The sequence below is a fragment of the Sprattus sprattus genome, assembly GCF_963457725.1.
Source record: "Sprattus sprattus genome assembly, chromosome: 5".
Taxonomy (NCBI): Eukaryota; Metazoa; Chordata; class Actinopteri; order Clupeiformes; family Clupeidae; genus Sprattus; species Sprattus sprattus.
In genome coordinates, this window is record NC_137924.1 from 5,189,879 (window position 1) to 5,204,110 (window position 14,232).

At 45.6% G+C, this 14,232-nt stretch overlaps 1 protein-coding gene across 1 annotated transcript in view; it reads left to right on the top strand.

The window, feature by feature from the left end:
• Positions 1-11,510: 11,510 nt before the first annotated feature.
• LOC308365955 (E3 ubiquitin-protein ligase TRIM35-like) overlaps positions 11,511-14,232 on the top strand; it is a gene marked incomplete at both ends in the record, with an annotated part of 7,096 nt that continues 4,374 nt past the window's right edge. The window contains 3 exons of the mRNA XM_080839590.1: positions 11,511-11,912; positions 12,086-12,181; positions 12,268-12,498. Of these exons, the coding sequence (XP_080695716.1) occupies positions 11,511-11,912; positions 12,086-12,181; positions 12,268-12,498 (729 nt within the window). The remainder of the gene's footprint in view (positions 11,913-12,085; positions 12,182-12,267; positions 12,499-14,232) is intronic.

The window sequence follows — 14,232 nt, forward strand, 5'->3', positions numbered from 1 at the left end:
CCACAGAAGAGTCCCACACACACACACACACACAGATACAGACACACACACACACACACTCTTAAACCCACACACACATAACAAACCCCCACACACAAACTACACACAGATCCACATTCCATGTTTGGATTGCCACAAAATCCTGCTCGGAGACATTATAGACCTATTTTTAGCTTGAGGGTGTGTGTGTGTGTGTGTGTGTGTGTGTGTGTGTGTGTGTGTGTGTGTGTGTGTTTTTTGTGTGTGTGTGTGTGTTTGTATGGGTACATTTCTGTATAACAAGGCCACTGGTTGACTGAATTCAATTTATTGATCAAAGAACTATCCTATCCTCACACGCAGTGACAAACACACACACACAAACACAGACACACACACACACACACACACACACACACACACACACACACACATACACTGAATTAAATGACTACAATGGAAAACAGGGTATTGTACAGTATTTGCTATTTTTGTAGCATCACTGTCTTCCTGTTTTTTTTTACTTGTAAATTTGATTGGATGATTTTCTTAATACTTCAGTATATCTTTTTTTTGGTTTTGTCGGTTATGGAGTGAGGGTTTGCTTGTGGAATGTTTTTTGTTTCTTTTTTTTCTTTTAATCTTGACATTGTGAAGTTTTGAGAAATTTCTTAGCTGCAATTTAGACTAAACATTAAGATTTTCTTTTGGGGCTGTAAGTTTAAGTTCCATTTCACTAATTAAAATCAATATATAGATTATGCAAAGAGAACATCTAGAAGCCAGAAATATCTCTCTTTCTCTCTCTCTCTCTCCACCTTATCTCTCCTTCTCTCCCCCCTTCTATCTCTCTCTCTCTCTCTGTCCCTCTTTCTCTCTCTCTTGTCATGGGCTTCGTATGTTTTCCACAGAAACTCTTGTTGTGGGACAACACCAATATCAAACTGAGCTGATGTCCCTCCAGAGTATTTTATAGAGAAGAAATATATTTTTGTAAGAGAAATGTCTTCTACTTGTCTGGGCAGGGGAGGGGAGGGCCAAACTGATTAGGATGTTTTGCTATTCAGTATTATATTGGGGGTTGTCATTTCTTTCTGACCATACATTTGTGTCTATAATAGAAGTTGTTTTAAACAATGGCCTTCCTATCCAGGTTTCGATGTTAAGTCATGTTTGAGAAAAGTGAGTTTCATTTAAAAGGAAATGCTTTAGGACATACAGAGGCTTCACATATTCAGCCGTATATATATATATAATACATATTTATAAAAAGCTTTATATTGTTTCACTCCAAAGGAAGAAAGATTTTCCTCTTCTGAAGAGCTCTTCTTCTTCTGTTTTCTTAGTTATGCACTGATCATTAAAACCAGACAATGGACCTGTCTCTTTCTGAGTTGTTTTTCTCTCTTGACACATGTGGATACACACACACACACACGCACGCACGCACGCACGCGCACGCACACGCACACGCACACGCACACGCACACACACGGAAATAAATAGTTAGAGAAAGAGAAGGAATGGACATTGTGTCATACTCATAATAACATGTGTAAGTGTGTGTGTGCTGGTACATTGTGTATTACTCTCTTAATAGCATGTGTAAGTGTGTGTGTGCTGGTACATTGTGTAATACTCATGTGTAAATGTGTGTGCTGGTACATTGGATGCAGTAGGTGTTATATCCGTCTCCTTCTACTCCACCTGTTTAACCTCCACACCCAAAGATGGAGATGACCAGAGCCTTGAGCTGATCCCCATTAGTGCTCCTGATAGAGCAACAGGCCAGTCCACAGGCAGCGCCCCCTAGTGGTTGGAGACAGAGGGCGGGGCATTTCCTTAGGGGCACAAACCTACACCAGGCTGATGACTGATAGAAAGACCAACATGGAACACTAGTTCAGTTCTAGGATGGGAAGGGCTTTGATGAATGTCATGTTCATACACTGCCATCTGCTGGTGGAATGCTGCAACAGCTCTTTTCTCAGACCTTGTTTGAGTGTGAGGCTGTGTCTTCACTGCACAGTGAATGCAACCCATTCACTCCCAAGGGACACAGATCAGGTGTGTGACATGCTGATATAAATCACAACAGGAGCTGATGGAATCAGATGGCTTCATATCTGAACTGTGCCCCATCCATACCTGGTGATAGATAGGAGGTGAAATGGATATACAATCCCAGTCAAAAGTTTGGACACACCTTTATTTTTTTGAGAAGTGTTTTCTTTACATTATTATTTTCTACAATGTAGATTATTACTGAAAAAGTTTAAACTACGAAATAACTCATATGGAATGATGTTCTAAACAAAAAAAGTGTTATCTATCATGTAGAAAATAACAAAAGTAAAGGAAAAACTTCTCAAAAAAAGAGAAAGTGTGTCCAAACCTTTGACTGGTACTGTATGTGCATATCTTGTGTGTGGAACAAACCACTTAAAGGTACAATAGGGGGCACTTGTGTGCTGGGTAACCGTGTCAAGGGTCTTTAAGGGTCAAAGGGTAACCGTGTCAAGGGTCTTTTAGGGTCAAAGGGTAACCGTGTCAAGGGTCATTTAGGGTCAAAGGGTAACCGTGTCAAGGGTCTTTTAGGGTCAAAGTATAACCGTGTCAAGGGTCTTTTGGGGTCAAAGTATAACCGTGTCAAAGGTCTTTAAGGGTCAAAGGGTAACCGTGTCAAGGGTCTTTTAGGGTCAAAGGGTTACCATGTCAAGGGTCTTTTAGGGTCAAAGGGTAACTGTGTCAAGGGTCTTTTAGGGTCAAAGGGTAACCGTGTCAAGGGTCTTTTAGGGTCAAAGTATAACCGTGTCAAGGGTCTTTAAGGGTCAAAGGATAACCGTGTCAAGGGTCTTTAAGGGTCAAAGGGTAACCGTGTCAAGGGTCTTTAAGGGTCAAAGGGTAACCGTGTCAAGGGTCTTTTAGTTTTGGCACAAAAAGACTGAGAATATAAATGGAAACAACTAATATTTAGAACACTGCCACCACGCTAACCCTTAGCTGAACTCCCTATTATGGCCCATACCACCACAGGCCCAGGGCACAGGGGTGTTGTCATGTGGCAGAAGAATTCATCATAAACTAAGTTAAAATGATACCAATAATAATTTAAACCAATTCGGTTCTTCAACATAATGACAACAATAGTTACAGGTCACATTCACCTTTCAAAACTTAACTACTTAATTCATTGATTGGAACCATGTTCCAGAAATTCACCTTAAACAAAGTTAAAATGGTACCAATAATAATTTGGAACGCAGTTCCTAATTAAACAAGGAAGATGTCATGGTGGCAAGACAATTATTCAACATACTTTTGGTATATATTACAATCCACTAGGGGCGCTACGTTAGGATAATGAGCTACCTGAGGATATGTAAGTAAGATTGATGAAGAAGTGAAGTAAAGTAAATGCCTCACTGTCTGCCATGGTCACTCCGCTGCCACGCTCAACTGGGAGGAACATGCACTGGGTAAGGAGGTTTCGTTGCAACACCCTTTCCGCTTCCCCATTCTCCAGGCGCACCACATACACAGGCGAACCAGGCCGCTTCTTCACCACAACATAAGGGCGTGCCTCCCATTGGTCCCCTAACTTCTGCCTCCCCTCCACATGACAGACTCTGACTAAAACTTTATCCCCTGGGTTGAAATCTTCACTCTTTGCTTTCTTATCATAATATTTTTTCTACTGGTCTTTAGCAATGTGCAAGGTCTGATTGGCCAGGGCATAGGCCTCTGTCAGGGAGTCATGCAAGGTCTGCACGTATTCTGTGTAGTCACATGGCTTGTTAGCGCCCAGGGAGCCGAAGATCAGGTCCACTGGGAGTCTTGGGTGCCTGCCGAACATCAGGTAGTATGGGCTGTATCCGGTGGAGTCGTGTCGTGAGCAGTTGTAGGCGTGCGTCATGGCATCCACATGTTCATTCCACCGAGACTTCAAGTGCGGCTCTAGTGTCCCCAGCATGTTCATGAGGGTCCTGTTGAACCGTTCGGTGGTCCCGTTGCCCTGAGGATGGTAGGGCGTGGTGTGGGTTTTGACAATGCCTGTGCACTTACACAGCTCCTTCACAATGGCACTTTCAAAATTGCGCCCCTGATCTGCATGCAGCTTCGCAGGGAACCCAAAACGGCAAAAGAAGTTCCTCCACAGTACCCGAGCCACTGTGCCTGCCTTTGGGTCCTTAGTGGGGTAGGCCTGCGCATATCTGGAAAAGTGGTCTGTGACGATGAGCACATTTTCAATTCCACCCTTAGACTTCTCCAGTGACAAATAGTCAATGCATACCAGCTCCATGGGGGCACTAGTATGGATACTGACAAGGGGAGCTCTGACATTGGTGGTGGGGGTCTTTCTGAGGCAGCACCACTCACACTGCTCACACCAGGCCTTGATCTCCTGAAACATTCTCGGCCAAAAGAACCTTTCTCTTATTGTCTGTAGCGTCCTCTCAGATCCTAAATGCCCTGCTGTGTCATGGAGAGCTGTTTTGACGACTGCCCGCAGCTTCTCTGGCAGAATGAGCTGCTCCACCACTCCTTTATGGCAATCTCTGACCCGTCGGTATAAGATGCCTCTTCTAATCACTAACCTCCTCCACTCTTTTAGGAGAAGGCGTCCACTAACGGCCATTTCCATCCTCTTTTTGGTTTTTGGTTCCGGCTCTTGAAGTGTGAGATAGGGCCTATGTCGGGGTCTTCCTTCTGCCCGGCCCGTATCTCCTGTGTGGTCATAGCAGGCAGTACCTCCATCCCCACATCTCCATACGGCTCACTGGGCTCCAGCAGCAGACTACTTTCAGGCTCCTCCACAGCAGCACTTTCACCCATGGCCCCCTCCTGTTCCTGGGCACCTTGAGCCTCTCTGTGCCTCAGACCATCTGTCTTTACTCACTGGGGGCAGGTCTGCAGGACTTCCGTCACCTCCTCATTGGACATCCGTGAGAGGGCGCCTGCATTGGAGTTGTCTCGTCCCCTTCGATACTGGACATCAAAGTCGAATATTGACAGGTGGGACACCCAACGCTGGCCTGTAGCGTCGAGTTTGGCGGAGGTCATCACATACTTCAGGGGGTTGTTATCGGTAAGAACAGAGAACTTGCGTCTGTAAAGATGGTCGTGGAACTTGTCTGTGATTGCCCACTTGAGGGCGAGGAACTCGAGCTTGTGTGCTGGAAACCTCGTCTCAGGTGGGCTCAAGCCTCTGCTCGCATACGCGATGACTCTCTCCATCCCATCCTGGACCTGCGCTAGCACAGCGCCAAGCCCCTGCCCTGAAGCGTCGGTCTGCAGCAGGAACGGTAGGGTGTAGTCTGGGTAACCCAGCACTGGAGCATCAATTAACTTATCTCTCAAGGACTGAAATGCCTCCTCACATTCAGCCATCCATGTGAAGGGTCGGTCAAGCTCAGGATTTTTCGGGGCCCCTCTCTTCTTCTTCCTGGGGTCACCAGAAGTGAGACGGTATAAGGGGGCAGCCAGCACTTCTTTGCGGTTGGTGAGCTTCGGCCACTCCTTCACTCTGCTGATCTTCTCTGGGTCGGTCCTGATGCCGTTAGCCGACACCAAGTGACCAAGGTAGTTTACTTCTCGCCTCACCAACTGGCACTTGGAGGGCTTAAGCTTCAATCCATGCTCCCGAAGCCTGTCAAAGACGAGTTGCAGCCTTTCCAGATGTTCACTGAAAGAGGTGGAAAAAATGATGATGTCGTCCAAGTAGATAAGGAGATGGGTGAAGTTCAAGTCTCCAAAGCAGCCGGTCATGAGCCTTTGAAATGTGGAGGGGGCATTTTGCAAGCCAAATGGCATCCTATTGGCTTCAAATAGCCCCATGGGTGTGCTGAATGCGGTCTTGTGCTTGTCGTGTTCCGCTACCTCCACCTGCCAATAACCAGAGGTAAGGTCAAGAGTGGAGAAGTATTTGGCTTGGCCCAACGACTCAAGAGCCTCGTCAATCCTTGGCAAGGGAAACGCGTCTCGGGTGCTGTAGGAGTTCAGCTTCCTATAGTCAACACATAGTCTTAATGACCCATCTTTCTTGGTCACTACCACAACTGGGGAGGCATAAGGACTCTTGCTGGGGCGGATGACTCCTGTGGCCGCCATCTCAGTCAACAACTGCCTCACATCCTGACACTGAGAAGGAGGTATTTTTCGATATGGTAGCCGGAAAGGCCTGGAGTCCACCAGCGGGATCTCATGCTGCACAGTGGTTGTGTGCCCATAGTCCAATGAATGCTGAGAGAACACATCTGCATTCTTGTCCAGCAGCTCTTGCAGACAAGCACGTTGATTCTCATTCTCCACTGCTACTTCACTCAGGTCGACAGCACAGCTGGCGACAACTTGGCCCAGGCTGAGGCATGCCTCGTTGTTCCCGGCTTCACTCTTCTTCTCATCACCAAACTCCAAAACATTGTGCACCACGACAGCATTGGCCAGATGTGTGTGTGGTCGGATGGTGACATCATGCTGGGACAGGTTCATCACTCTGACCGGGGCACAACCTCCCTTCACATCTGCGAGGACTTTAGCGACCAGCAGGTCCTGGGGGAGTTTCAAGGAGGCCTGGCATTCGATCAGGGCAGTATACGTCTTCCTCTGAGGACCAGCTTTTATCCTGCATCTAAGGTCCATTTCTTTCCCTCCAGGGATCCGTATTTTACGGCCAGTGTACACAGCAGGGCCTACAATGTCATGCACTTCACTTTGCTCGGCACTCCCCACCTTCAGCAGGGCTGTATACCACTCTGGATGCTGCTCTTTGACTCTGTGCAGAAACTGCCGGCCATAGGCTGCTTGGAGGTGGCTCCGGGAGGCTCGAATGACATTGGTGCCCACCAGGAGGGGTACTGAAGAGCGGTAGTTTGAATCAGGAACGACGAAAGCAGGCAAAGCCTTATACTCGGTCCCAAGCACTTGCAGATCAATCAGCAATACACCACGGTAGGGCACGACTTGGCCCCCAGCTCCCTCAATGGGTATTTTGGAAGGCTGTAGCTTCTTCTGCTTTAAGACTGGATGGATCTGCCAGTAGCTGTGGGTGATGCTGGTTATCTGGGAGCCAGAGTCAATGAGAGCTCTGCACTCCAGGCCGTTGTCTTTCACCTTACCTTCGTTCCTGGGACCCACAAGGTTTCCTCTTCAGTGTGGACATTTTCAGCAGGAGGGTGGAGCCCTTAGTGCACGCCCATGGTTGCCCCAGCTACCATGGGCTTTAAGAGTTTAAAGGATGAGAGGGATGGGGTGTGTGCACTGCAACTGGCAGGGGGTCTGAAAGCACTGCTCTGCAAACTCGAGCTAGGTGTCCCAGCTTTCCACACCGGTGACAGGTAAAGCTAGCGCTCTGGCTCACCCTTCCCTGCGCTGATGAGGCAGTTTGTGGTGAAGCCAGCAGCGGAGAGGCTATTATCAGCTCCAGTGTGGACAACTTGGCCATTTGTTCCTGCTGGTTAAAGGCTAGCTGCTTGACCATCTCTGTCAGCTCCGATAATTCAGATGCAGGCTTGCTTCTCTCCCTTCTCACGTTCCCGCCATCCTCCGATGTAACATATTTTTTTTGCTTTGTCGAGGTGCTGGAACTTCTTACCTTCTCTCACTAGGTGGCGGAGCTCAGCCTGAAGCTCACGGAAGCTCAAGAGTCTGGGTGTCATTGGTGCTATTCTCAGGAAAACCTCCTCCTCCGTTAGCCCCCTCATGAACTGCCGCTTGAGTTTGTTATCACAGTCGGGGAATGGATTTCCCCCTCTTTCTTTGTCTTCCACAGCCCGCAATTTTGCCTCCAGTGCTATGGTGTAAGAGCAGGCAGTCTCCCCTGAATTCTGGCTTCGCTCATAAAAGTCAGCTAACGGGTCTAGGGAGCCTCGGGTGTCACTGTATTCTGCCCTCAGTTCCTGAAACGCTTTTTCTGGGGTCTGTTCATGGGGGGGTAGGTTAAGAACCAGCTTGCGAGCCTCGCCACCTAAGTGCCGCACGACTGTAGAAAAGCGAAGGTGAGTGGGGAGCTCTATCGCCTCGAGGAGGTACTGCATATCGCGAACCCAGTCCTCCACCAGTATCTTGCAGTCTGGGTTTCCAGTGAAGACTTGAACATTTTTCACCTGATGAGTTTGCATGAGACCGCCATAGGCTGCTGTGGGAGGGCTTTGGCTGTGCATAGCTCGAACAGGGGTCTTCAACGGTGGCACACATGGGTAGGTGTACAAGCTGGAAAGTGTGGCTGGATGGAAGGCACCTGCAGGGGTGCTGGTGTACAAGCCTGGAGCGGGCGCCTGGGGATGTGGTGGCTCCGGGTTCATGTCAGTGGCTGTATGGTTAAACCTTTCATAGGGGCTGTAATGGTTTGTGTTGGGGGCAGTGGCGGCTGGTGACATTTTTTTGAGGGGGGTGTAGTTTGGCGGCGCGGTTTAAATAGCTCTCCACAGTGAGAAGAAAACAGGTTTTGAGTAGAATATTTGCAGTGATGGGCAAGCTTCTTGATATTTGTAGTGAGCAAAGCTATCAGCTACTCTACAATACATTCAGCTTCACTACACAGAAGCTACACCTCATAAAGAAGTAGCAAGCTAAGTTACAAAAACCTGTCAAAAGTAGTTTGATAACTTAGTAGCTACTTTCAGTTAAACAAACTGCATGCCAAGTCAATGCAATTGTAGTGATCAACACAACTGTCAGTCAGATAAAAACGGTAAATTAAATTAAATCACCTGTATGTGTGTTCGTATGTTTGTGTTGGATGTCATTATGTTGACAGGAACTTTTCTTTGGCATTTTCCCAATTCGACTCCCTGAGCAGACAGCACGGACTTCCTTTATTTCTACTTTATTTTATTTTAACTTTCATCATCTCTAGCTGTATCTGAATATCCACAGCATTCTAGTTATCCGGTTGTCTAGAATGTGCATGCAAACTACCCATTTAAAATGAATTAATTCTAAATGTATGAGCAGCGTCTGTTGTACTTGAAATTGCGATACCTAGCTTTTCATTAGTCTCCACTAAAGTGACATACTGCTTAATTTGTCTGTTTGATGGATACAGGGAATGTATGAACATTAGAAAGGTCCAGGATACATTCTTTCAAGGACACTACTGCGCTACTTGATCAATAAAAGAGCTTAGCTACTGAAAAGTTACTTGGTTTTGTAAATATCAACATTACTGCCAACCAAGCTACTAGTTAAGCTAGCGTCGCTACAAGCATTACTCACTGAACAGCCCAGCTCCGGTCGAGGTACGTCCTCCCGCGGTCAGTGCTTAAATAAATCCATACATTCTGGTCCCATGTCTTTTAGTCTCTTCTTATCGACATCTGATCGGCGATTAAAAGGTGTTCCACGAATAGATACTAAGGAGTTTTCAGTCGCCATACTCTCAGATTCCAATTCTCTGCTAGCTATGCCTATGGTGCTCCGGTAGATATGTGATATTTAAATGAGATGTGAGGGAATAACAAAAGGTCTCTGATTGGACAGTCCTGTCAGGATGATATATAAGAAGCCCTGTCATTGGCTGTGGGCGCAAGTGATGTGCGCCCCGGGCTCGAACTGTCATCCGCCAATGAGAAGCTGTCCTTGCTCAAATGTTCCTGCCCCCTTTTTTGGCTCCCATAGACTTCCACTTGGCCGGCGCCCACAGGGAGGAGTGGCTTCTCTCTCAATGATAACGAATGGCAATATATTATATTTGGTCACATTTAAGTGTTTTTTGACAGGGGCTTACGGTCTCCGGCACACATTTAACGCTTTAAAACGGTACATTTCTTATTGAATTTTTTGATATTTCATATTTTATTTTAATTTTTTTCATCTCAAAATTGTAGGGTGGGCGGCGCCCCAGCGCCTTGTATTGACGCACCGCCACTGGTTGGGGGTCCACGCATTGGCGCTGTACAGGGGCAATGGTGTGGCTTCGCTGTGATATGTGGTTTCAGACTCAGAAAAATGTACATGGGGGCTTTGCCTAGCGACGGCGGGGTTGCTTGAAATATCTGCCGCTGAAGGTGTTTGAAATCTAGGCATGAGCATTTGAGGCATAAGTCCGGGATATGGATAGCTTGGATAGACATGGGGGCTAGGCCCATTAGGCTGGGGTAGATAGGGGTAGGCTGTTATAGTGGGCTGCTGAGCAGATGACATCATACTTGGGGCATGGTGTGTGGTGCTTTGCAGGGGTAGAGCTGTTGTGGTCCCATGTCCACAGGGTTTAGGCACAGAGGTGTCCACTGACCTGTCTGTCTTGGTGCTTGTGTCGGGGCTGTAGTCAAAACGGAGTGGCGGTACCTGTCCTGAAGCTCCAGTGCCTGGCAGCCTTGGGGGATAAGCTGGGGTGGTGTACTGGGTGTAGGGTGCATGCCTTTGGGGCGGGGGGGTGCGACGTTCCAAGGGTGGTGGGGTGTCATTTAGAACAGGCACTTGAGTGGGCTGATAGCTGGCTGCGCCAGCGGGAGAGACATGAAAGTTCTGTGACATGTTGCTATGTTTTGCAGATTAACAGTGAAATAATGTAGTGTGTAGAAATTTAAAGTGTGAACATAAAACTTAGTCTAGGCTTATTCACCTTATAAACTGTTATAGCAGTACACTCAACTAACAAAGGCTTATAAGTTCCAAAATATTTCTGTATCTAACCTAAAGTTTCAAATGCACAGTGTTCAGTTATCAAAAACATTCACATTAATATTAACTCACTCAATACTTAATAATTGACTTAAATCTCAGTACGTCAAACAAAAAAAAATGCCTCTTTACGTTAACAAGTTGCTAAGCCCATTTAGAATAATCAACCGTTCAAACAGTTGGCAATAGCATTCACAATTATCATCAGTGTAAAGGATATCACGTAGCTTGTTCACTTGAAAGAAGCCGTCCGCTCACTTCAGACAAAACAATTCCAGTTCAAAAGTTCAAGTTCATTATCCGATGCACAAGCCTGCGTCGCTGCGAAATACCAGTCTCGTTATTCCACTATCCGGGTCACGGCACCAAAGATGTAATACAACGGAATGAACGTGAAGAGCAATGTTTGTCGTGGCGTTAGTGATACGTACCCCTATGCTTCCACACAAGCCAGCCAGGGCAAAATAAGTCATAAAGTTATGTGGGGATATACTATAAGCTTTCTATCTATCTCTCTCTCTCTCTCTCTCTCTCTCTATCTCTCTCTCTCTCTATCTATCTAATGGTGTAGGTGAGCTGGCCAATTAGAATCTTCTTCAACCAAAGTCCCTCCCTCTGGCTCGACTGACTCAACGTTGTTAAACAAGGAAATGGGAAACTGAGACGGGTGGACTCCTGTGTTTCAGCGAACTTTGTACAGGTACGAGTTCTCTGTTGTACTTTTAAACTCAACAAACAAGCCAACCTTTATGGTTTCAAATACATGTGAATCCGACAGCCTTGTGACTTTAGGATGTTGTGTTTTCCTGTTCACAGACTGACGTGATTTTCAAACTGTGAACTGTGTGAAAGTGAAAGCAAACTGTGTTAGCAGCCATTGCAAAAGAGAGTCCACCGGTACCAAGACTATGGCATCGAAACCTTTCTCCGAAGAGGATTTCTCTTGTCCTGTGTGCTGTGACACCTTCAAGAGCCCTGTGCTCCTCTCATGTAGTCACAGTGTGTGTAAAGTCTGTCTGCAGCAGTTTTGGGAAACCAAAACATCAAGGGAATGTCCAGTCTGCAGGAGGAGATCATCAAGGGAACATCCTCCCCTTAACCTCCACTTAAAGAACCTGTGTGAGACCTTTGTACAGGAGAGAAGTCAGAGAGCTTCAGCAGGGTCTGAGGTGCTCTGCAGTCTGCACAGTGAGAAACTCAAGCTGTTCTGTCTGGATGATAAGCAGCCTGTGTGTGTGGTGTGTCGAGACTCAAAAACACACAAAAGTCACAACTTCAGCCCCATTGATGAGGCTGCACTAGATATTAAGGTAGGAATGCTCAGATGAGTTTAATCATGCTTACATATGCTCTATGAAGAATTAATCAGGAATAAATATGCAGATGCATGCCTCCATAACTACTCAATGCCAGTAGAGTGAAAATCTTTACACCTGTGTTTACCGCAGTAGTTGTTACCCAGTAAAGTGTGTGTGTATTTCAGGAGGAACTCAAGATCAAACTGGAGCCCCTAAGAAATACATTCAAGACCTTTGAAGAAGTTAAACTCATCTGTGACCAAACAGCAGCGCACATTAAGGTGAGATATGGACCAGATTAGACAACAGAGTTTTCATTTCAGCAACAAGAAAACATACTTTTTCATTACTGTGTGTGATCATCCAGACTCAGACCCATCACACAGAGAAGCAGATCAAGGAGGAGTTTAAGAATCTGCACCAGTTTCTACGAGATGAAGAGGCAGCCAGGATAGCTGCACTGAGGGAGGAAGAGAAGCAGAAGAGTGAGATGATGAAGGAGAAGATTGAGAAGATGAGCAGAGAGATCTCATCTCTTTCAGACACAATCAGAGCCATAGAAGAGGAGTTGATAAATGATGACATCACATTCCTGCAGGTAAGAACTGGTCCTGTTTTTCTTTATTCATTAACAGGCGTAAATCATTTCTGAATCCACAAAGAAAACAGATTTATACGCTGTATGTATGGAAATGATAATGCATAGTTTTTCATAGTATTATGAAAACCGCACACTCACGATTGCAGGTTTTGTAGTAGTTTATAATAATCTGACAAACCAACACTCTTAACCATGAAGTAATACTGAATCAGAAGTTCCTGTTTTTCATATTACTTGATGCATTAATTAATGGTAGTGTTTAGATCCTGGGAGCATTACTGAAATTAATAGTTTGCTTAAGTTTCCTTTAAAGTAACACTATGCAACAATTTGGCACTTTTCCGAGGTGTGGTTTTATAGGCAACTAGTTTTGGTACCATCCTCAAATTCCTTTTTGATAGTATATGGTCATGTGAAGGACAGATACATGTCTGTGTCTTTCCCACTAGCCATCCAGGATATGCCCTATGTAGTTCTGTTTACCGGGCTGGAACACCCACACAGCATGACATTGCCAGCAATACTGCCAAGAGACACCAGCTAGTGTGTTGACAAGCTTTTATCAGTGTCAACTGGGCAAGGTTTTAGCATGGCTTAAGATCAGGGGTCTTCAACCTTTTTCAGCCCAACGACCCCTTGGCTGAGAGAGACTCTGAGCAGAGACCCCCACCCCCGCCGCCCCAAATTTGGGCCTGATATTCATATATTTAGTTTGGAACTAAGTATCAGTCGCACACACACACACACACACACACACACACACACACACACACACACACACTCACACACACACACACACACACCCTCCCCTTCACACGTTTGAACAGAAGTACACATCGTCTGTGACACACAACTCGTTTAATTTATTCTCTTTATTATTGACATTTATTCTCCTTTACAGTTAGCCATCACTCTGTATTCAGTTAGGGAGGGATAAAGAATTGAGTAGCTTGAGAAGCTTAAGTATGGATGAAATATCTCATACCTAGTGAAAGATCTGACGTTTGAGAATTCATCACTTATGTCTTTGGCTCATATATGGCTCTTGCAATGTCTGTGCACAGCGCGCCACATTTTGGCCCGGGTATATCATGTTCACGAAAAAAAATGTTGATCACTTTGAAAATCTCTGAACTTGTTTAACGTCCAGGCAGTTGCTTACAGAATAGAAATTCCTCCTGCATCTCATTTTGGTCAACAAATCACAAAAAAAGCTAAAAACTGAGCGTCGTTAGACACATCGGGGGATTCATCTTATTGAAGTGCAAAAGAATCTGCCTTTAGGAGTTTTGCGACTAGAAGTGCCCTCATATCAGCTGCCAATTCATCAATAGGGTGGGCATACGGATGCTTTTCAGTTTTTTTAAGTACTTATCCTTCCCAAACATTGTTTTGCGCATATCACTTGCTGCTGTTAATATTAAACTTTCTGGGAATATTAAAAATTATGTATGGCTTTTTGGTCTGAGAGACACGTAATGCAACTTGATAAGAGGCTTTTTAAGCTAGCTTGCTCACTTTGGCTGAAGGTCTGCTGGTCCTCAAAAGATTTTGAATGGGAAATATTAAATGTTTTTATATTTCAAGTGAGCATGGGTTGTCTTTAAGTGTCGTTGCAGCTTTGATGGTTTCATAGTTTCATTTGATAGCACAGAAGAGCAAACCACGCACACTAGTAATTTCGTCACCATCAGTCTCTTTGTGGGTGAAGCCAAACTTCAGATTATTCTC